This window comes from Peromyscus leucopus, chromosome 10, assembly GCF_004664715.2.
Source record: "Peromyscus leucopus breed LL Stock chromosome 10, UCI_PerLeu_2.1, whole genome shotgun sequence".
Taxonomy (NCBI): domain Eukaryota; kingdom Metazoa; phylum Chordata; class Mammalia; order Rodentia; family Cricetidae; genus Peromyscus; species Peromyscus leucopus.
In genome coordinates this window covers 52,712,175-52,737,189 of record NC_051071.1, presented here as the reverse complement: position 1 = coordinate 52,737,189, position 25,015 = coordinate 52,712,175, and the positions used below count along the sequence as shown (strand labels likewise).

The 25,015-nt window shown below is 42.2% G+C and overlaps 1 protein-coding gene across 3 annotated transcripts in view; it reads right to left on the bottom strand.

Moving 5' to 3' along the window:
- Nucleotides 1-894: 894 nt before the first annotated feature.
- Ube2k (ubiquitin conjugating enzyme E2 K) overlaps nt 895-25,015 on the bottom strand; it is a 63,081-nt gene continuing 38,960 nt past the window's right edge. For 2 of the 3 annotated variants that reach the window (XM_028882240.2, XM_028882241.2), the window contains 4 exons: nt 18,244-18,326; nt 6,408-6,507; nt 4,270-4,398; nt 895-4,015 (listed from right to left, as the gene is read on the bottom strand). In XM_028882240.2, coding sequence (XP_028738073.1) covers nt 3,941-4,015; nt 4,270-4,398; nt 6,408-6,507; nt 18,244-18,326 — 387 coding nt within the window. In that variant the 3' untranslated portion in view covers nt 895-3,940. The remainder of the gene's footprint in view (nt 4,016-4,269; nt 4,399-6,407; nt 6,508-18,243; nt 18,327-25,015) is intronic. The other variant, XM_037209049.1, reaches the window with a different exon arrangement.

Sequence of the window (25,015 nt, the reverse complement as noted above, 5' to 3'; positions counted from 1 at the left end):
TTTATTATGATGCCTGTAAAAAGTAGGTGACCGGAAGCAGACATGATCAGGAGCAGCACACACAGTGCAAGGACTGGATCCACTTCTCTCAGAACCAACAAAACTACACCCCACCTCATCCCAGACAGCAGCGTGGTGGGGAGAACCAGGCCAAAGGTGAGACAGTCATGGCACCTGCTGGTGACAAGTGCAGGCTTCTGCGGTCCTAGCAGTAAGGACGACGACAACAGCAAGAGAGAGCCCGGCACTCTCCCGACCTTATGCAGTGGATCTGTACTGTGCATGGCACCAGTGCAGACAGAGTCTATCACCACCTGTGCAGACACTGCAGGCCATGCTTGGGAAAAGGCTCTGCAACAGTGAGGACTGGGGCTTGCCTCCTCAGGGACGCCAACAGGCTGATGGGTATGCATTTACTGCAACAGGGACTGAAAGGTGGAAATGCGACTTGGAAACATCAACTCCTTGAAGCTAGAACAAGTGATTAATACAGAATCATTACGTCAAAGTCCAATGAAATAAAGTTAACTGTAAACAGACACCTTCCTTTTCCTTCTTCCTATCTAAACGCTGTTCCCTCTATGTACACAATATACCTGACTCCACTCCTCTGCCCAAATTCATCTTAATTCCTTATACCACCAAGGATTCACTTCTGGTCTTGCTACACTGGATTTGGAAAATGCCCTTCTTCTACTGCAGGTATACAAGCTCCTACCAGGAGCTTACAATCGAGCTTTGCTTTTCCCACTGGTAAATGTGCCCAGCAGCCTGACCAGTAACGTAGCATGCTGCATTCCCAGTGACTAATGAACAACCCTGCTGCCGTCCCTTCCTGCAGACAAAGATTTTTGCATAGTGTTACATGCCACCAACAATCAGGAATATAAAAAATTTCAATAAAAAGTGTTTTAATCTCGTTTTATAGGTTACACTTCTCAAAAGGAAAATACTCAAGATTCCAAACATTAACATATTTTAGAAGGTGTTACGTGTTTAAGTAAACCAAGAAACATTTGAGAGCACAAACTTGGGGCAGCTGGCTAGTACCAGTGTGCCGTAAGTATCTACATCCTGTGCTTGGAGTCACACATTCCTGTGATCTATCCCAACAGGCTCACAACTAAGTTTTCTACTAAAAGTCAGGCCCAGGCTCAAGAAAAACGCTGGACCATGTAAAAGCCCACTAGAGGGTCAGTGACTTGTAGTAAATCTGCATGCTCTAAATGAGGTCTCACTAAAATTGCTGGGGAGGGGAGGTGCCCGACAACGTCTGTGGAGTCCTGGCTGGTGTGGAACTTACTATGTAGACGAGAATGGCCTCGAACTCAAAAACGTTGCCTCTGCCTCTCAAAAAGCCCAGGACTAAAAGCATGCACCACCACACCCAGACCAAAAACTTTTTAGGACATTTTAAACTGACAAATTCTCAAAACAGAATTTAAAAATAATTTCCATCAGGGTACTAAGCCTGAATTTTTAATACTTTCCTAAACATATTTAATACCAGAATAAAAAGCCTAAGCTTTTTTTTTTTTGTTTTTGTTTTTGTTTTTGATAAACTAAACCTACCAGTTGGGAAGTTCAAAACAACCCAAGAGGACAGAGAGGAAATATGCCAGAAAAGGCTATTATCACGTGAAATGAAAATGAGGAATCTCAAGCAGACTTGCTTATGTAACCCAGAGAGCCTTGAACTCATGGTCCTAGCACCCAAGAGCTGGGATCACAAGAGAATCTGCCACCACACCCAGCTGAAAATCCCTTTCTATAAAGGCAACATCATGTAAAATCGGTGAAAGCCAATGTTCTACCTTCTCCAATCTCCTGGATGCTGGGGACCCTTCAGTGTATTTAGTACACACAGGATCGGCCCAGTCTGAGGCCAATATGCAAAAATAAAAATAAAAATAAAAAAATCCAACCAGGACATAGCTGCCTCCACGAGCAAAGTAGGTAATGCTTGACTCTGCCCATCTGAGTTAGTTCTCGTCTGTGTCTGACCAGACAGTATACCCTGACAATACAGGCAAAGAGTCAACTCCAACAATGTTTCATTCTTTTAAATATCCAAATATTAGTGTTATCAAGCCACCTCCACTTACAAAAAAAAAAAAAAAAAAAAAAAAAAAACACTTTCTAATCAATAATGGAGCTAAATTGTCCATAATGTCACACAATTCCATCTAATCTCAGAATATAAAGAAAAGTACAGTTTTAGCTATTTAAAATAAATAAAGAAAAACTTGTTTCCTTTGGCATCTTTAGAAAATAAACTACAGCAATAAAAGGATGTGGTTGCAACAGGAAATGTGTGCATCCGCAAACATGGAGAACATAGCAGCTTGAGTTTATAGTGTGCAGGACCAGCAACACGAAGCCACCGGTAACTGTGAAAGCCTTACAAGTTGCTGGAAGAACCTTCACATCTTTAATGTTATAGTATAGTTCATGGTTCTTTTATTGCTTGTAGTATCAAGATTATTGAAAAGTCAAATGAAGTTATGCTGAGTTAATAGGTTCAAAAAGTATTTTCCAAACACTTTATGACTATAAGATGAAGAACACTTCAAGAAAACAAACCTTTTAGAATATGACTTTCAATAGAGAGCCTTACTTTAATTCAGACTGATTCCATTACATTTCTGTTATTTATGCATTGGTCCTCAAAATTTATAATTGTACCTCCTATGTAACAACTGCCTACATAAATTCATTTGAACCTTATTAAGATGGTTAAATTAAGTGTTTGAGTTTGTAAAACGAACATTTTCAAACTTTGAACTTAGAATGAGATGTGACGTCATTAAGAACAGGAAGTCTATGTACAGGAGAAGGGAAGGTTAATTCTCACATTCTCAGAAACATCATAACGAAAGCTAGAGTTATAACGCACGCCTATTCCTAAGTGCATCTGAGTATGTACAGTGAGACACGAACAGCCTTCTTTCATGTGTGGACATGGGGAGTGCAAGCAGAGTCACCTCACGTGTCTGATGAAGCCAACTATAAAGTCCCAGTTACACCGGACACCAATGGAAACAGTTGGCTGCATCCTTCAAGTTTCCAAAGATTTCAACAGTTTAAAAATGTCAAATTCACTGAAAAACTAAGTAGGGTCCTTTTATTAAACCTGCGAATACTGCAACATCAAGTATTACTTCTTTTATAAGAGAAATAAAATTGGCAGCCATTTTTACATTATTACTTACACAGTGAAGAACTCAGACAAAACATTTCAAATCTATGACCTAAAAACGGAACAAGGACACTTCCTCAGCACGGTTCCCACCAAACACAGAGAAACTGACCAGGAAAATCTTAGCTCTGGATGGTAACAGGGAAAAAAATAAGAGCGTCCTTACCCGTCCACAGGGACCAGAAGGCTCTAATTAGGTCATCTCTAAATCTGGATAAATCGCATAATTCAAGAATTTCCTAATGCTTAAAAGGGTGGTCTTTTCAGCTCCCCATCCTAAGAACTCAAGTACAGGCATGCAAGTCAAGTCACAGGCACAGAGGACCCAGGTTCAAACGCTTAGGGGGGCTCTGCTGCAACACGACAATGTGAGCGGTGGTGGCGGCGACACTCACTCGAGGGTCACCCTAGTTATTCAACAGAACCCTGAAGCAAAGTCGCTAGTCTGTTACACTGCTAAATACTAACGGAGCATGGGTTTCCATGGTTTTAGCTTAGCTCAATGAATTTTTACACTATTAAGAAAAAAATTAAAGTATTTCCCCTTTGTAAATTTACACAGACGTTTAATTAGCTTTATTTACAGAGCAGGGAATTTTTTTTTTTTTGCAGTCTCCAATGGTGCCTAGATAACATCATTAGGCAAGAATGCCAGTTTAAAAGAAATTTATGCAGAATCCTAAAAATAACAGATGTTGGTGCTCCTCAAGAGGTGGGCATGGCTGGCAGCAGCTCCGTGCCTCAGTTACTCAGAAGCAGTTCTGTTGCAGTCTCTACATCCCATGATTTTGAAGACAAGGCCACTATTACTGCATTCTGTAAAGAAAAGGACAACAGCATCACATCTCACGGAAGCACTTGCTAAGCTCCGGAAACACTACGGTTTTGACGGAGAAAAAATCATGCATTCTTTCCTCTACCAATGACTGGAGTCAACAACCAGAATCAGTACTGATTTCAAAACCAAACACTACTAACCCAAACTACCCTTCCTTTCCGTCGCTGGCCCGCCTGGCCCAAGGCTAGGAGCAGTTAGAACGAGGAAGTCAGAGCAGTCCCTCCGTACTTACCCTATCAAAGCCCATAGCACACAGGTTTTCTATTTTTTTGGTGTATTCTGGACTAGAAACTGGTGCTCCAGCATACACATGTGCCCAAAGCCGAGCTGTCTGCTTGAACATTTCAGGATTTTGTTTGTACTACACGGAAGGGAAAAAAAACGATTAACATGACAATACAGTTGATCGGTAACAGCAGCTCAACTAAGACTCTATGTAAGACGGGCCGGGGGCTCGGGCTGTGGAGCAGTGAACGGCAGCGAGGGCCCGGTCACCAGTTCAGTCCCCAGCCCCCCATGTGACCAAACCCAAACGGACTCATTTCCCACTGCGGATGTGTCATTCAAAACAGGAAGCTTTGTGAAAAGAAAGGACAGAGTTAGTACAGGTCACAAACATCTAATATTAAATGAACTATTATTGAGATGTTCTAATCACTGTATACAAATTACACAACTAAACAAAATCAGCAGCATGTGAAATTACACGAATGTTGGCTGATAAATATAACCAACTATGCTACTAGGCCGAGCTCAAGCTGAGACACCTCTCTTCAAGCTGTTCTGTGTAGTAATAAGAACACAACACTCAAAAACCCTAACTTGTATCATGCTTTAAGAAAATTTAAAACTCAGAGTCCTTTTGGATAGTAAGATTTGCCACATGAATTTGAAAGAGAAGTGTGGTTGTTTTTTTATTATTATTATGTATACAGTGTTCTGCCTGCATGGATCCCTGCAGGCCAGAAGAGGGCACCGGATCGAACTACACATGGCTTTGAGTGACCTGGAGGTTGCTGGGTATTGAACTCAGGACCTCTGAAAGAGCAACCAGTGCTCTTAACTACTGAGCCACCTCTCCAGCCCCAAATCTGAAATTCTTTAAGAAATGCCTTACAGGAAGGATGCTTGCAAATTTAGTTTGATTTTTCTTTCTTTTGTAGTTCCACATCTCCTATTTGTGTGTGTGTGTGTTGGTCTGTATGTGTCACTGGGAACGTGAAAAAGCCACCTGCTGTGGAACCCTCACCACTTGAGTTCCATCCTGGAAACTGGAACTCAAAAAGTAGTTGTCTCCACAAAGTTGTCATCTAATCTAGACAGACAGACAGACACACACACACACACACACACATTGTGGCTTTTGTAAAACCTATCAATTCATTTAATATTTTGTTTAATCCCAGCACTCAGGAGACAGAGGCAGGTGGATCTCTGAGTTCAAGGCCGGCCTGGTCTACAGAGTGAGTCCAGGACAGCCAGTCAGGACTGTAACACAAACACCACCTCACCCCAACCACCCCCCAAAAAATGGAAGGAAAGCAAGCAAAAATTAATCATAGGGCCGGGCAGTGGTGGCACACGCCTTTAATCCCAGCACTTGGGAGGCAGAGCAAGGCAGATCTCTGTGAGTTCGAGGCCAGCCTGGTCTACAGAGTGAGATCCAGGACAGGCACCAAAAACTATACAGCGAAACCGTTTCAAAAAAAAAAACATAGGAACTGAGAATCAATTCCAAATATAGGGAGAAAAGAGAGAAGTATTTCATAAATTGATAGATGATGTTTGACTCTGTAAATTGGAATATTTTAACGAAGAGGTTGGCAAACGCTGTCTAAAGGTATGGATAATAGTTATTTAAACCTTTCATGCCACAGACCGTGTATAACACTGTCACTGTGACTAGATAGCAAAATGAACAAGTGGATATGACTCTGTTCCTATAACATAAGATTAGCCAAACCAGCCAGAATGGATGTAACTTGCCTTACCCTTAGAGGGATTAAAGATAAAAAAACAAAAAATACTCCACTCCCCACATGAACATCACTACCAATGCCACTACTGCCAGCTCCACTCCAGTGGTAGAGGGCTATTACAATTCCCACCGGAGGAGCCCAAAAAGCGTATAGAGAGAGGGCTACATGAGCACACAAAGCACAGCACACATGTGGGAAAGAAACTAGATCTGGACGGCAGCACACGGGTGCTCACTGTGCAATGCTCCATACATTAGGAAACAGCCTCTACCACGTACCCAATGAAACCATTTCCAAATTTAGTCCCGATATAGAATGTTCATATGCTGACATCAAATATTAAAAACGACATACACACGTCTAAGGAAGTCTTTCAAAGTGGCCTGCTTACCTGATTCGCTACTACTGCATCTTGGGGGTCATCTGGTTCCGCAGCTGCCAACAGTGCTTGCAATGACAATAATACCGTGCGCAGAGTCATTGCTGCTGCCCTACATTTCAAAACAGGAGACATCCCTCTTAAAAGGAGCTCTGAAGGACATAACCAAAGCGTATGCTCTCGGAACCGACACAAGAGTTAACAAATGCATGTTTGCCAATATGTGATCCTTATACTGAGTCTATTTCTAAGACAATGCACATCATCGGATCCTGATCCAACCTTGCTTTTTCTCCTCGAAACTTTTACCTATCTTGTAAGTTTTATCTACTCACGCCATTTTTAATTCGTTTTCTTCTTAAAGAAAACATTTTAGAATTTATGTGTATGAGTGTTTTTCTCCATGTATGTTGTGTGCACCACAGTGCCTGGTGCCAATGAAGGTCAGAATAGGCTCTGGATCCCCTAGAACTAGAGTTACAGATGATCACAAGCAGCTGTAAGGATGCTTGGAAGCAGTCAAGTCCTCTGCAAGAACAAATGCTCTTAACTACTAAGCAACCTCTCCAGTTCCTTACCCACATTTCTTAATAAAGAGATAATTAAAGTTATTAATACTAATACAACCTGTGGAATTTTTTGAAAGAATTTTGTTTTGTTTTTCAAGACAGGGTTTCTCTGTGTAACAGAGTAGACCAGGCTGACCTTGAACTCAGAGATCAGCCTGCCTCTGCCTCCCAAGTGCTGGGACTATAAAGGCGTGCACCACCACCACCACCACCGGGATAATTTTATTGTTTTGAATTATAAGAATATTTATGTATGTGCACGTTGAGTAGAGGTGGTTACAGAAGCCAGAAGCAGCTGATCCCCTCCAGTTCAACTACAGACAGTTGTATACCACTCCACATAGGGACTGGGAATTCAACTTGGGTCCTTTGAAAAGCAGTACATGCCTTTGAGCACTGACCCATCACTCCAGCCATCTCTTTGAAGGGCAAATAAATTGGCTTTGAAAAGTTCTGCAATCAGTCCATAATATTCCAAACTAGGACAAATTTTTATTTCAACTATTACCACTTGGGTTTGGAGAGAGGCTCACAGTTACCCATGTGTACTGCTTTGGCAGAGGACCTGAGTTTAGGTCCCAGCACCCATATTGGACAGCTCACAATTGCCTGTAACTCTATCTCCAGGAGACCTAATGCTTTCTGGCCTCCTGAGGCACCCACATAGACTACACATACACACACCAACACATATACATAGTTAGAAATAAAAATAAGTAATGCTTCTAAATATATTTACAACAAAAACCTTGGACTTTATAAAGCAATTATTTGTTTAAAATTTGCTTCTAATAATGAAATGTTAATGAGTGTAAAAACTACAACGCTAATATGTATTGAAGAACCTGTCAGCCTAGGGCCTTGTGAAGGCAAGACACTCTACCACTAAGCTACAACTCTATTCCCGGTATGCTCAATTTTTAACCACACAAATGATCATTCTAAATCAGTCTTTTCTGGTTGAGCTCATAATTCCTAAAAGCCTCCTCTACAGAGCAAGTTCCAGGACAGCCAGGGCTACACAGTGAGACTCTGTCTCGAAACAAAGCTAACCAGTGACTATTTGCAGTATCCATGGATAATATATAAAACAAGACAATCCTAAATGTTTAGGCAAAAAAGATAACTTTTAGAAACAGCATGTGTTAAAGCAGTCAGTTTCATTCAATGTCCTTCCCCTCCTGATGAGCAGCATCAGCAGAACTAGGGAACTTAGTTCGGGGACTGAGTCTAGCTACAGAAAAAAGAACTGGTCCCTCCTGTCTCATCTTCCCAAGTGCTAAGACTTTCGGCATGTATTACGAATGCTCAGCTGATGCCTTGGGAACTTAAGAAATGAAAATTCTCACCACACCCCTCCTCAATTAGAAGCTGGGAATATTTGAACAGATTGTCCGACAAAAATGACAGAAAATCGTATTTGAAAAATATTGTTCTTTACAATTGAAGCTAACTGGCACCAGCTGCTCTCCACCAACGAAGTGCGTGCAAGGTAGGTCTCTATTTCATGTATTAAAATGCTCACTACAGAGCCGGGCGGTGGTGGCACACACCGTTAAGTCTAGCACTCAGGAGGCAGAGGCAGGTGGATCTCAAGGCCAGACTGGGCAACAGAGTGAGTTCCAGGATAGCCAGGCTGTTATACTGAGAAACCCTGTCTCAAGGGAAGAAAGAAAAAAAAAGTTCACTACACATGGTTCTCTACAATGATCTCTGGGAAGCCAGGCACGGTAAGATAGATATAATCGTAGCACTTGGGAGAGGAAAGCAGGAGGTCCAATTCAGCCTAAGGGATAAAGCAAGACTGTCTAATTCAAGGGAGGAAGAAGAAGCAACCAGAATGAAAATTTCTAACTGATCAATTTCTATCTCTAAGGGATCTAGAGCAATTAGGAAAACCTGGCATGATGCTCCGAGGGAGCTGACCTTGCCAAGCACAGTCCTGAAAACCTTTACACCAGCACGTAGTAGATACAGAAAACCAAGACTTCAAGGGAATCCTTAACTACACAAAGCATTGTGGGCTACACCGAGACCTGTCTCAAAAATCAAACACCATAGAGTATATAAAACAATAAACAGGCTGCCATGCTGACTTAGCATTGAAAACGCAATCATTCTTTTAAAAGCTTTTAAAGCACAGGCTGGTGGTGCAAGCCTTTCCTCTCAGGAGCACTGTAGGCAGCAGACGCAGGCCAAGGGTTGAGGCCAGCCTGGTCTGCAGTTTCAGTCACCTCAGTCCTCCAAGCTTTCTATCCCAGCTGACAAAGCAGACCTCGGGGTTCAATTTCCTAAGAGCTTCAAAGTTAATTCTCAACCAAGAGTTGAAATATCTTTTTAGCACATACAGAGGCTGATGTGAAGGCTAAGTCGATAAAAACACTTGTGACACCAGCCTGAAGACCCAAGTTCATCCCCAGAACTCAGGTAAAGGGTCAAAGAGAGAACAGAATCCATAATGATGTCCTATGACCGTCACACAGACACCACACCCACACATACAATAAACAAGTTCTTAAAGAAATATAAGTTAGATGCCGGGCGGTGGTGGCGCACGCCTTTAATCCCAGCACTCGGGAGGCAGAGCCAGGAAAATCTCTGTGAGTTCGAGGCCAGCCTGGGCTACCAAGTGAGTTCCAGGACAGGCTCCAAAAGCTACACAGAGAAACCCTGTCTCGAAAAACCAAAAAAAAAAAAAAAAAAAAAAAAGAAAAAAAGAAATATGTTAGAACACATAACCGAACAAACGCCCTTAAATAGTCATACTTGTCTTTCCATTACCACACGAAGATGGAAATTCTTTCCTTAGGAGAGTGTATCACTCTAATTTTAATTCTTTAGGAATTTTAGTTACTGGAGAGATGGTTCAGTGATTAAGGGTCCTTGCTGCTCCTTCAGAAGACACAAGTACAGTTCCCAGACCCTATAGCAGCTTCCACGTGTCTGTAACTACAGGTATATGAGTTTCAACACTCTGTGGCCTCCACAGGCATCAGGCAGACGTGTGATACACACATACACAAAACTAAAAGGCCAAAAACATACATTTTTTTTAATCTGAAAGAAAGGCAGAGAGAGAGGGAGAGACAGAGAGAGAGGGAGGGAGGGAGGGAGGGAGGGAGGGAGGAAGGAAGGAAGGAAGGAAGGAAGGAAGGAAGGAAGGAAGGAAGGAAGGAAGGAAGGAGAAAGAGAGAGGGAGGGATGGAGAGAGGGAGGGAGGGAGGGAGGAAGGAAGGAGGGAGGGAGGGAGAAAGAGAGAGGGAGGGAGGGAGGGAGGGAGGGAGGGAGAAAGGAAGGAAGGAAGGAAGGAAGGAAGGAAGGAAGGAAGGAAGGAAGGAAGGAAGGAAGGAAGGAAGGAAGGAAGGAAGAAAGAAAGAAAGAAAGAAAGAAAGAAAGAAAGAAAGAAAGAAAGAAAGAAAGAAAGAAAGAAAGAAAGAAAGAAAGGAGAAAAAGAAATTTCTAAGGTTGTTTTCTTCCTTCCTCCCTCCCTCCCTCCCTCCCTCCCTCCCTCCCTCCCTCCCTCCCTCCCTCCTTCCTTCCTGGTTTTGTTTTTTGTTTTTTGAGACAGGGTTTCTCTGTGTAGCTTTTGGAGCCTGTCCTGGATCTTGATCTGTGGACCAGGCTGGCCTCGACCTCACAGAGATCCACCTGCCTCTGTCTCCCGAGTGCTGGGATTAAAGGCGTGCGCCACCACCGCCCGTCTTTCTTTTTTTTCATATTCATAGGTGCTGTGTCTGCATGAGGGGGCCAGGTACACTGGACCGGGAGGTACAGGCAGCTGTGTGAGCTGCCATGTGGGTGCTGGGAATTGATCCTGGTCTCTGGAAGAGCAGCCAGTGCTAGTTAACGGCTGAGTCGTCTCGCCAGCCCCTCTAATGTTATGTTTAAAGGCACATTTAAAAGTAGCCTAAATTTATCAGCATAAAGATGACCCATACTAGCAAAGCAACACAGACACAGGACAGAAGAATACATCACATCACTGAAACATGCAACACAAGCTGCTTAACCTAACAGGCTGATGGACTTGTTTTCCTTTGATGATGTTACAACACAGAACCAAGCCAAGCATTCTCTAACATCAGCTAAGAGAGCTAAAAAGCCCAAGTCTGCCAAGAACTTTCTTACACCCTTGCCTTTTTGTTCAGCATTGTGAAGAAAAAATTTCACTTTCTGTCCTAACGAGGCCTTGAACTAATGCTAGAATTACAGGTGTGGGAAACCATGCTTAATTCACGTGCTTTATGTATGTGTATATGTATGCATGCACCTGTCTATTTTTTTAAACCTGTTTACTTTATGTAGATGAGTTTTCTGTCGGCAATGTTTGTCTGTGTATCATGGGTGTGGCCAGTGCCTGCAGAGGCCAGAGGAGGGTGTGGATCCCCTGCTGCTGGAGTTAGATGTGAGCTGCCATGCAGGTGCTGGGAGTTGAACCCAGGTCCTCTAGAAGAGCAGCCAATGCTCTTAACTACTGAGACCTCTCTCCCATCAACTAAATTACTTCTTTTAAAAAATTATGTTCGGGGCTGGAGAGATGACTCAGTAGTTAAGAGTACTCAACTCTTCCAGAGACTCAGGTTCCCCACACCCACATGGCAGTTCACAACTGCCTAGAACTCTAGTTCCAGGAGACTGGATGCCCATGGGAAAACACCCATACACATAAAACAAAAATAAATTAAAAGAGAAAGAAAGAAAATGTGTTTGAGCCAGATAGTAGTAGCACATGCTTTTAATCCAGCAAAGACAGGAGGTTCTCTGAGTTCCAGACCAGCCTGGTCTAACAGAGCGAATTCCACAACAGTGAATTCTAGCACAGGCCTTTCATCCCAGTGCTCCAGAGGCAGAGGGAGGCAAATCTCTGTAGATTCAGAACCTGGTCTACAGAGTGAGTTCCAGGGCAGCCAGGGCTACACAGTGAAACCCTGTCATGAAAAACCAAACCAAACCAAAACAAAACAAAAAATAAATAAATAAATAAAATAAAACAATGAAAGAAAAGGATGTTTGCCATCAAAACAAAACCAAACCAGAAAATGACAGTTGCTAGTAAAGATGTGTACAGGAAATTTAACTCTCATTCAGTTAGTGCCAACAGTGTGGAAATTCCTCCAACAGTACATGGAGCTAATAATAGCTGCACTACACGCAGGCTAGCAGCACTATACACAAGTGCCCAAAGGGAGCTGCAGTTTCCCCTGACGAATGAATGGATCAACAAAACCTTCTAGTTTTTAGTTTAGCCTTAAAATGTCATCTGTGACATGTACAATGCTACCATACCGATAAACCTTAAAGCATTATGTGACCTAAAATAAATAGGACATAAAAGGACAAATCATCTTATGATTTTATTGGAGGCAACTAAAGTATTCAAATTCAAGTTTCATCTTTTAGGTTAAAAAATTTCTGCCGGGCGTTGGTGGCGCACGCCTTTAATCCCAGCACTCGGGAGGCAGAGCCAGGCGGATCTCTGTGAGTTCGAGGCCAGCCTGGACTACCAAGTGAGTTCCAGGAAAGGCGCAAAGCTACACAGAGAAACCCTGTCTCGAAGGAAAAAAAAAAAAGAAAAAAAATTTTTTTCTGAGCTAGGAGTGGTGGCACACACCTTTAATCTCAGCACCCAGGAGGCAGAGGCAGGCAGATCTCCACCCCAGCCTGGACTACAGAACAAGTTCTAAGACAGCCAGAGCTATACAGAGAAACCATGTCTTGAAAAAACCTAATAATAAAAGTCATTCTTGAAACTGTCTGCATAAAGAACTTAACATAATTCGACCACATACTTAAAAATGGTCAGGAAGAAGCAAACTGTCCCTTTCCCACCATCCCTCGGGATACTCCTTTCCAATTTGGGCAGAATGGTTCTCACGGAGTGGAAATAAGGACCGTCTGACACTAAAAAGAATACACCACACCTCAAGAATACACCACCAACATCCATAAGCAAACTCATGGAGAAGCCTCAAAGATTAGTGATCCTGTGCACGTGGAGACGTAAGAACTACCAAGAAAGGAGACAGGGACTCCAAAAGTGTTTGCCCAACAGAGTTGTCTGGGCTGAATGTGCAACATGCCTAACATGTACTAAGGAGGAAGACTCGCAAACCACGCCTGAGAGTTTGTTCACGTGTTGTAACGACTTGAATGAAAATATGTCCTACATAGTGACATGTATTTCAACACTTGGTCCCCAGTTGAGAGTACTGTTTGGAAGGTTTACGGTACTTTGAGAATGTAGAGCCTTGCTGGAGGAGAGTCATGGGAGTGAGCTGATGCTTTCAGTTCACTGTTTGCTGGTATACCAGTGAAATGATAAGAGGCTGCACTGGCTGTCTGCTGCCCTCGGGTCCCTGCCATTATGGACTCTTGCCTTCTGGAACCATAACATAAAATAAACACTGTCATTTCTAAGTTGCTTGTGGTCATGATATTTTATCACATCAACAGAAAAATAACTGATACACTTGTATTCTCACACCACTTTTTAAAACATAGCTTCCTGTCCCAAAAAGAAAAGACAGGAGGTTGGTGATAAACAAATAAACTGATAAATGAATGGATAAATAAGGAAGCATGAAGACATGAAGTTGGGAAAAGATGGCAGGGGATATTGAGGAAGCTGAAGGGGAGAAATGAGAAGGGATATAATCATATTTCAATGTATATACATTATGAAATTATCAAAATAAAAGGTATTAATTTTTTTTTTTTTTTTGTTTTTCGAGACAGGGTTTCTCTGTGTAGCTTTGCGCCTTTCCTGGAGCTCACTTGGTAGCCCAGGCTGGCCTCGAACTCACAGAGATCCGCCTGGCTCTGCCTCCCGAGTGCTGGGATTAAAGGCGTGCGCCACCAACGCCCGGCTTAGGTATTAATTTTTTTAAGTAATACTAGCCAGGTATGGTGGTACACACTTAAATCCCAACATTTAGGAGGAGAAGCAGACAGATCTTTGTCTTTTCAGGCTAGCCTGGTCTTTATGAGATCTCACATAATAAATAAATAGATGACAGATAAATGAATGAATGGTGCAATACTGGTTAATGATACTCAAGACACTTTGAAATAACTGCTACAAATACCAAACAAAGCCAACCCTAGAAACTATCTTTGATGGCAATAACACATATTTTTATTGTTTTATATTAATCTTTAAAATCTAAATTTGCTAATGTAAAAAATTAAGTATCTGAAAAAACTTCCATTCTATTCATTCTTGTCACAAGAGCTAATTAAATCTGTACTTCACTGAGCTTTTCAGGATTTCATACGTATAATTAATTTTATTTTAGGAAGTACTAAAAGGCAAACAGAAATATGAAATTTCAAAATATATTAGTTGGGGTCGGCAAGATGGCTCAGCAGGTGAAGAAGCCGCAGTGCAAGGCTGGCAAACCAACTCTGTGCCCGACACAGAAGGCAGGCGACGGGAAGGAGGACTCCACAAGCTGTCTGTCCTCTCACCTCCCGCATGCCCCGAGGCCCGTGCTCACACACCACCTACACACACTGATGAATCTCCAATAGTCCAGCATTGGCCTGGCCTGCAGCCCAAAGTTCAATCACCAGCAAGGCAAAAACAACGAAAAACCAGGGATGGGGGGTGGGCGACGACAGGACAAACGGAGTCTGCCAGAGCTTGACAGCCTGAATCTAATCCCCAAGGCCCATATGGTGGAAGGAGAGGACGCCTCAAAGTTGCTCCAAGTACACCACGGCACACATACACACGTACACAAACACAGACAGACAGAAATTTTAGACCTATCTTTATCAAATGAACACAGCTTTCATGATAATGCTTCAAATGGCCTGAGTAGAGCAGGGGAGACTAAGAGGGACAGGCCACTGCAGTCATTCAGACAAAAGGGAGGTGGCACTGGGAATCCAAAGGACAGTAGGGAAGCTGCTTGTGAGACCACAAGTTTACTAACAGATTGGTGTAGACAGATACACAACACCAGAGAAAAGAAAAGCCAAGCCTGGTGTGGTGGCGCACACCTTTAACCTGAGCATGGGGAGGCAGAGATAGTGGATCTCTGTGAGTTCGAGGCCAGGCTGATCTACAGAATAATATCCGGGGTAGCCAATGCTACAGTGAGACCCTGTCTTGTGGTGGTATTGTGTTCCCCAAAATATTGTGTACTCTAATAAATTTATCTGGGGTCAGAGAACAGACAGCCACTAAATACAAAGGCTAGAAAATGGTGGCACTCACACCTTTAATCCTAGCATTCCAAAGATAGAAATCCCTCTGGATCTCTGTGAGTTCAAGGCCACATTGGAAATAGCCAAGCATGGTGACACACACCTTTAATCCCAGAAAGCCAGCCTTTAATCCCAGGGAGTGGTGGTAGAAAGCAGAAAGATATATAAGGCATGAGGACCAGAAACTAGAGGCATTTGGCTGGTTAAGCATGTGGCTGGTTAAGCTTCAGGTTTTCCAGCAGCAGTTCAGCTGAGAGCCATTGGGATGAGGACACTGCAGAGGCCTCCAGTCTGAGGAGACAAGACCAGCTGAGGATCCGGCGAGGTGAGATAGCTGTGGCTTGTTCTGTCTCTCTGATCAACCAGCATGGACCCCAATAACTCGCCTCAGGTTTGATTTTATTAATAAGAACTTTTAAGATTCCTGCTACACTGTCTAAATTTAAAAAAGAAAAGAAAGAAATTCCAAGATCATAATGAGGCTTCCACCTAAGAAACTGACCAGAGGTACAACTGCTAAGAGCTTCAATGAGGAAGACTATGGAAAGAAGCCAAAAGATTTTTCTTTGTTTCTTTACGTTTACTTATGTGTATGGGTATGTTTTGCCTGGAGGTATGTCTGTGTACCATGTGTGAGCTTAATGCTCCCTGAGCCAGAAAAGGGCACCAAATGCCACGGCACTAGAGCATGTGGGTGCTGAGATTCCAACCTAAATTCTCTGGAAGAACAGCCAGTGTTTTTAACTGTTGAGTCATCTCGCCAGTCCCCAAAGAATTTCACGATGTAGTAGAACTGGCTGTGTAGAGCAGACCAGCCTCTAACTAACAAAGACCTGCCTGCCCCGCCTCCTGGATGCTGACATTACCAAAGGTGTGCATCACCAACTCTAGGAACAGGAGGAGGGTTGGTTTTTAACACACTCAAGATGTTTGTTATGTAATTCAAATACAGACAAATAGACATTAACATGAGCTTGGAGTGTAAGAACGTACTCATATGCTGGCTCCTAAGATGGCTCAGAGAGTAGAGGCATTTAATGGGAGAAAGGTACTGACTGCTAGAGGCTGACCTCGGCCTCTCTCCATGCTCTGTTATTCCATGTGCACACAGACACAAATATTTTAAAATGTAAAAAGAAATATACTAGGAAGATAAGGAGGATATTTGTAACTTGACAGTTTGTAAACGAGAAAATATGACATCAGAGTAGCAAAGATGGAGAAAGAGAATCTAGACCTGACCCCTGCAGCATTCTCATGGGCAGAGACCCCAGAGACCCAGAAAAACAAGCAGGTTATGGAGTGGAAACAGGAAAAGAAAGCCAGAATGGACTTCCTGGAAGCAAAATAAAAACAGAACATCTCTAATTATGCAAATATGATTGACATCACTAAGACGTGAAGTTTTAGAAGAGGCTGTAAATAAAATGTTATAGAAAAAACAAAACCAAACCACGAGACCTTGACTTTTAAGACGCTGGCAAAAAAGTCACAAATCAAAGAGTGACTACTTAAATATATTCTAAAATAAATCAAGAAACTTCGAACAAAAAGAAACTAAAACAGGAATCCTACTGTCACAGAAAAAAACCCAAACTACCCATATACTAAATGTCATGACTGCAGTATGAGTACTACCAACTATCACTTTCTTTCCCTCCGAAAGGTGAACACAAGCTTAAAGATCTGAGCACTAATACATGATTTCTGTAAGATCAGTGCTCCGCGTATAAACATCTGAGCACTAATGCATGATTTCTGTAAGATCAGTGCTCTGCGTATTCTTGCCAATAGCACTCTTTTCCTGTGTTTGGTGACATCACATACTTTTATTTCCCCCCTTCCAAAGCAGGGTCTCACTATGTAGCCCAGGCTAGCTTCAGACTCAACAATCATCCTACCTCAGTCCTCAAAGTGCTGGAATCACAGGTGACTATTCCCTTCCTCAATTTCATTTTATAATTCTGGACAATTTTTCCATTAGTAAGATTATGTGCTAATTATGAGTAAGAACATTGAATGGCTAATCTAGTCCATCACATTAATTACTGCTAAAATATACCAGGCTCCATTCTAAATATATCACATGAACCAATGTACTTCATTCTCTCAGGCCAGTAAAGTAAACGTAAGTGTCATCTCACAAATAAGAAAGCCAAGGTGCACAAATATGCTTATAACAATACAACCTCACAAATGGAATAGGGATTTAAATCTGACGGCTACAGAAACAGGAACTCTGAAATACTCAACCACTACCAAGAGCGATGAACATGCTCCTATAATCCCAGCACTGTGAAGCGGAAGGCAAGAAAAGAGCTCCAGTTCCAAGGCTAGCGTGGGCTGCACAGCACAACCTTCTTTAAGAGAAAACAAACAAGCAAACAAAGCAAACCAGTGAGCTTGTGCACGCAGCTGCACCAGTGAAATAATTCAGCAAGCGAAGGTGCTTGCTGCTTCCCTGAGACTGCGACCTCGAGCTCGGTCCTGGGGCCCAGAGAGCGCAGAGCACAGACATCTACAGGCTTCGTCTGACCTCCACAGTGTACCGGGGCAAGTGCGCGCGCGCGCGCGCACACACACACACACACACACACACTTACTTAAAAATCAAACTCAAAAATACATAAACACAGTAACTAAGCAAATGGCGTGAAAGAAGACTTAGGTAAAAGAAAATACTACTTGCAAAAGACCTGGTACCACCCGAGAGCCGAACTGCGCTCAATGAATACAACTCGACGTGAGAGGTGACAGCTTCAACTTACATTTTTAGTCTCTTACAAACACCTTCTTTAGAGAAACAAGAAGGAAATTACCAAAATAAGAAATGGAACCCAAGAGTCTTAAAATGTAAAATTAGCACCTGACATTTCTTTAAAAGTGTCCATACTTTAAGCAGCAGTTTATAAAAAGTCTCTTAAGTACCTAGTTGAAAGTATATTTTGATTGAGATCATGATAGCTCTTTAAAGTATAACTTAAGTTTTGGAGAATTAACACACTTCACATTCTTAGTCTTGATTCTCCTATGAGACAGAGAAGAGAGCAAATTCAGAAGTCTCTTACCATTGATCTTTCAGGATATCCAAACAAATAGCCCCTGTGACGGAACTAATATTAGGATGCCATATTTTAGTGATAAACCGGACCTAGAATATAAAGCACACTTGAGTTTTTAAGTAACAAGGGAAAAGCAAAACAAAACAAAAACCCCAGTATGTAAAGATAAAACAGAACTAGAAGAAAATGATATTCCAAAAGAAATTATATACTTTTATGGCATCATTTTTCCAAGGAGGTGTTTAGTGAACAAAGCTTTCAGTAGGCCAAAGGTCAATGACATATGTTTAAAACTTTTAATGTACATTCTACATGCAAACACAACTAACAATTATCAGATGTTTACACTGTACCTAGTATTATGCTAGATGTGAGAAATAAGACTATAAAATCCAATAAAATAGCATGTAAAACCAAATAGAGACATTAAATGATACCTACCCAAGTGTGAGGTAAGGTACAAAACAGGCTTAAAGAAAAATGGATGCATATGTACTAATGGCTTATAATGGTCCTAATTTCTCTATACAAGTTATTCTCAAACATTATTAAATAATTCAAATATTAGAAGGCCTACTATTACATGTCTAACACTACTGAGAAACTTAATTTTAGAGTTTAAGAAAACTAAAATCAAGATGGGCGTGGTAGCAGACACCTTTAATTCTAGCATTGGGGGACAAGAAGCCAGACCTCTGTGAGAGTTGGAGGCCAGCCTGATTTACATAGACAGTTCATGCCAGCCACGGCTACAAAAACACTGTATTCAATGATACCTACCTTCTCTCAATAGCTCTAAAGAATTTGTGACAGGCCAGCTCATCCGTCCAATGTAAGATCATGCTATTAGCTTGACTTTAGACCACAACTCAAATCTCCATAAATCCCATACTCTACTCTCTGCCTCACTATCCCATTCAAGGATATGGTGCTGGTGTTCTGCCTGAACTTTTGTGTGCTATTTCTTTTCTCAGTACCATTCTTCTATGCTCTCCTCCCCTGCACTAAATTCACACTTTGAGCTTCCATTATTTTTCACTTCTTCCTAATCTATTCCCACAAAATCCTTTACTTCTCCCTGCTCATATAACTGACTTCACGGCTGTAATCTGTCTTGTCTGGTCTGTAATGAAAGGTTCTGTCTCTACCACCTGCTTTAGCATCTTCAGTGTCTAAAGTAGCCGACACTTACTATATATACGGACAATTACGGCCAATGTGTTGTCACGGGGATAAACAAGAGCTCTTTCAAATACACACAAAGTCAAGTAAGGCAGACAGGACTTATGCACAGCACTCTGACTACACTTGGATGGGTCCCTGAAAAGGCTAGAAATGGGTGTCAGACCCCGTGGAGCTGGAATTGCAGGAAATTGTAAGCTGCCTAAGATGTGCCTAGAAATGAACTCAGATTCTCCGCAAGAGCAGCAAGGGCCTTCAGCTGAACCAGGCAGCCCTCCAGCAACCATTTCTTTGTAACGAATATACCCACAAAAATGTCCAACTTAATAACCCATCAATAAATTAAACTCATAAAGACATCAAATAATCACTGAAATTAACAGCAATTATCTCAAGGAAAGCATAGCACTCTATAATTGTTGATAATTTATTTTGAGACAAAGTCTCACTCTGTATCCCTGATAGGTCTGGAACTGTATAGATCAGGTTGGCCAACAGATGGCCTACCTCTGTCTCCCCAGTGCTAGGATTAAAGGTGTGCTCCACCACACCCAGCTACAATCTTTTTCTTTTAGATTGATTGATTTATTTCACGTATATGAGTGCTCAATCTGCATGTATGTCTTTATGCCAGAAGAGGGCATCGGATCTCAACATGGATGGTTGTGAGCCCCCATGTGGATGCGGAAACTGAACTCAGGCCCTCTGGAAGGGCAGCAGCCAGTGCTCTTACCCTGAGCCATCTCTCCAGCCTCTGCTCTGTCATCTTAAAGGGCTTCAGCCTTTGTGACAACAATGAAATATACAGTATTTTTGTTTCCTTTGGTTTTTAAGATAATGACCCCAAACTCAGGATCCTCCTGTCTCAGCCTCCAGGGTGGAGAAACTTTAAAGCTGCACTAACTGCAAGCTTTTGTAAAACAGAATTCTAAATTCCTGCTAAAGATGCCAGAAAGAGCATTTAGGCAAGTGATCTGAGGACATGTTAACTCGTCTTGTTCTTGCAGGGAATAGGGAGCCACGTGGGTCTCATGTGGGTCTCATGTGGGTCTCGAGCCTAGGAGACCCAGGGAACAGAGACAAGAGCTCTGCTAGTGAGCTATAGTGCGAAGCACTGCGTCTTGATTTAAAGAGAAACCCATACATAGTCTATCATTTCAGCAACTAATTCTTTTTTTTTTTTTTAAAGATTTACTTATTTATCCTGTATACAGTGTTCTGCCTGCATGTGTCCCTGGGTCTATATGGGTGCTGGGAACTGAACTCGGGTTCTTTATAAGAGTAGCAAGTGCTCTTAACCACTGAGCCATCTGTCCAGTCCCCAAACAATTTCATTATTCCAGAATGAAACTAAGCATTCCCTGTCACTTTGTGATGGCCCAATTCTTTTTTTAAAGATTTACTTATGTATTATGTATATAGTGTTCTGTCTGCATGTATCCCTGCAGGCCAGAAGAGGGCACCAGATCTCATTACAGATGGTTGTGAGCCACCATGTGGTTGCTGGGAATTGAACTCAGGACCTCTGGGGGAGCAGTCAGTGCTCTTAACCTCTGAGCCATCTCTCCAGCCCAACCCATACATATTTATTGAAGATATATATATGTACAGAACAAGGAATTAAATGGAGCAAGGAAACTGTTAAATTAATTCTTATTCTGATGTGAAAATATTTTGAATTTAGATGGTCCAATAAAGACAATTTTTCTTCAAGAAGACACTCAGTTATCACCTACCCATTCAGCAGTGACAGAATAATAAGACATGTTTGTGTACACCAGCATTCCATCCCCTATTTTTTTCTTACTGTTTTTATCACCCTTTACCTCCTTTCTTGCTCTGCCTTTCCTGAGCCTTATGTGATTCTTAAGCAACCACACACTTTCCACGCCACTGTTCTAAACCCACCTACTATCCACCAAATACCTATGTTTCTTCCAGTTCTTTAATTCCTGAACTAAGTTTACAGAAATCTAAAACTTAACAAACAAACAAACAAGAAGTTGGCAGGGATGAAGTTAAGAAACAGAGCCAAGTGGGTGGGACACCTCCGGTCCCGGCATCTGGGAGGAGGAGCAGGAGGCTCACAGGGCTAGTCACAATATCTGTGCAGAGTTCTAGGCCTGCCTGGACTAAGTGTAAAAGTCAAATCAGGTACCAGATGTTACGCTCACTTGGGAGGCAGAGGTAGGTGGACTGCTGAGAAGACTTGGCAAGCATGGTGTACATACCAAGTTTCAGGGCAGCCAGAGATACATAGTAAAACTGTGTCTCAAAATAAACAAGGAAACAAATTAACAAAACAAGCAAGCAAACTAAGAGTGGCTGAAATGGCTCAGTAATTGTAAGATCTTGATGAGTCAGTCAGAGCTGGTGTTTCCCAACTTCAAACCCAGGTACTTGGTAGGCAGAGAAAGGCTATCTCTGGGAAGCCAACTCGGTCAACACAATTGGACAGACACCCCCTTGGGATACAGTCTCACTATGCAGCTTTGGCTAGCCTGAAACTCACAGAAAAGCTGGAATACAACACCAGGCACAGCCCGTGAGACTCTCAAACAAACAAACAAACAAAACTTGTGCTGTGGGGCCTAACAGCACCAATTCAAATCCCTACAACCCATGAAAAGGTAAAAATCGAGAACTCAATCTCCAAGTTGTCCTCTGATCTCCACATGCACACCACAGTGTAAATACACAATACTGCAATGTTGGGGAACAGTGGTCTTTCTGAGTCACACTCTGCATCAATGAAAAACATTTAAGTGATTTGTAGTACTCTAGTACTATATACACTAATAAAAACAATTCAAGTCTCTATTTTCATGCATTAGCACCATGTAAGAAATTCAAAGCTTGCTGGGCAGTGGTGACACATGCCTTTAATTTTAACACTGGGGAGGCAGAGGCAGGTGGCTCTTTGTGAGTTAGGCAGGGGGATCTCTGAGTTCAAGGCCAGCCTGGTCTACTGAGCAAGTTCCAGCACAGACTCCAAGACTACAGAGAAAACCTGTTTCAAAAAAAAAAAAAATCTGAATATTGTATACACAGAGAGAAAATTGTTACAGATCAGAAAAGAGACACTGCTTAATTAGTTATACTAGCAACGATTATCAGTACTATTCTCTCTTCCTACAATGTAGTCTCCATCTCTCATTCTCAATTCATTAAATATTACAGTTCCTACTTCATGTTAGACAGAGACACAAGCTCACAATTCCATCATTAACTTTGATGAAAAAAAAACTTCAGAATGTTGCATTTACTCCGTAATAGACAATACTTCACTAAAAGGAAAGAAAATGCTCTATTACTGAAAACAGGCAGACCTGCAGTTTTGGAGAGATGACTCAGTGCTTAAGAGCACTGGCTGTTCTTCCAGAGGACCCAGCTTCAAGTCCCAGCACCCCCATGGCAGCTCACAACTGTCTGGAACTCCAGTTCCAGGGAATTGGACACTCTCACACAGAGACACAGAGAGGTGGGATACCAATGCACATAAAATAAAATAAATTATTTTTAATTTTTAAAAAAGAGTAGCATTGGTATTTAATATTCAGTTTCAGAGCTGGAGAAATGGCTCCATGGTTAATAGAACTGGTCATTCTCCCAGAGGACTGGGGGTTCAATCCCAAGCACCCAGATGTTTGTTTCTTTTTTAAAAATAAACTGCATTTAAAGAAAGCCAAAGGCTCAGATATTTACTCTTTTGGTGTATGAGGATGTTTTCCATGCATTTATGTCTGTGCACCACATGTATGCCTGGTGTCCAGGAAGACCAAAGGTGGCAGTGGATACCATGAACCTGGATGCGCAGAGGACTACGAGCCATTACATGGGTTCTGGGACTCAAATCCAGACCCTCTCAAAGAGCAGCCAGTGCTCTTGACACCATCTCCCCCGGCCCTCACAACTATTTCTACCTCCAATTCCAGGGGACACGAGACACTTCCAAGGGCACTGCATGTATGTGGTGCACATACATATATGCAGACAAAACCATACACATAAAATAAAAATAATCTAAAGTAATTACTACTTTTTTCATATATTAAAGAGCTATATTGGCTAGTCCAGTAGTGAGGTGGCCATTCTAACTGGGGGCTCAAACAGCTATATACCCAGCCCATCAGCATCTAATTCTAAATTACTTTTGTTTTGTTTTGTTTGTTTGGTTTTTTTTGTTTTTTTAAGACAGGGTTTCTCTGTAGCTTCAGTCTGTCCTGGAACTCCCTTTGTAGACCAGGCTGGCCTCGAACTCACAGAGATCTGCCTGCCTCTGCCTCCCACCACCACCCAGCTCTAAACTTTTATTACCTCAAGAAGAAACCCTGGGCCACAGCATTTGCCTAGTCGGCACAAGGCCCCATGCTCACCCTGAACATAACAAAAATAGACAAGAAAAAATGAAAGCAAAGGGGTGAGAACATGAGCCGGTGAGAAAAAGGAACTGATGCACAAACGTGGAGACCTGAGTCTAAATCAAACACACATGTGCTCAAGCACGTGCACACTCACACACAGAGGGGTGGGGTAATATACGTTGTTCTTACTCCTTCCGTATCAGGATCACGGAAGGATAATCAGTCTAGTAACCTAACACACAGACTACCCAATCCTCAAGAACCTGGATGCTCGTCAGCCCTTAGCCCAAGTTCTCTCACCTTTTAGAGCTAAAGGCCATTACAGAAAACGGAAATTCACAGCACAAACGACAGTTATCACTACTGTTGTCTAATACTGAAAATGCAATGGCTGTAAAGCCTGTTTCTCCCTTCCTTTTCATTTCCATCTGGAATGAAAAATACAGTGTTGCTTGGGTCTAGGAGTTCATGACCAGCACAGGCAACACGGGGAAAGCCCTTCTCAAAACCAAGAACCCACTGGGCACGGTATCATAAACCTTTCTTCTAAGAATTCGGGACATAGAGGCAGGCAGATCTCCATGAGTTCCAGGCCAGTCAAGGCTACATAGAGGGACTGTCTCAAAACAAACCAAACACCCATGGACTGACTAAATGGCTCAGAGAACAAAGGCAGTTGTTACAAACCAAGTCTTACAACTTGAGTTTGATCCCTGGGCCCCAAGTAGTAACAGAAGAAACAACTCCCACAGTGTGTCCTTTAACAGACATCAGTGTGTGCACATTGGACCACTGGCATTTACAGAGTGAGTGTGTGTACATACACAGTAAATAAGCAAATAAATTTATTGAAAGCCCACTCATGTGAATGGATAAACAAAGTGGAATATTTACATACAATGAATGGAACACTCAACATTAAAAAGGGAGGAAATTTGGACATGTTACAACATGGATGAACAGAGGCAACAAAATGCTAAGGTCAGACACCAAAGGGCAATACTGTGTGATTTGTCTTCTACAATAAACACAGAACAGCCAAATTCACAGACACAGACAAAATAGAACAATGGTTTTTCTTTGCTTTTTGGGGGAGGTGGGGAGAATGGTATTTTATTTCGATAGGGTCTCTTCTATTTGTAGCTCTAGCTGGCCTGGAACTCGCTATGTAGACCAAGTTAGCCTGGAACTCACAGAGATTCACCTGCCTCAGCCTCCCCTCAGCTGGAATT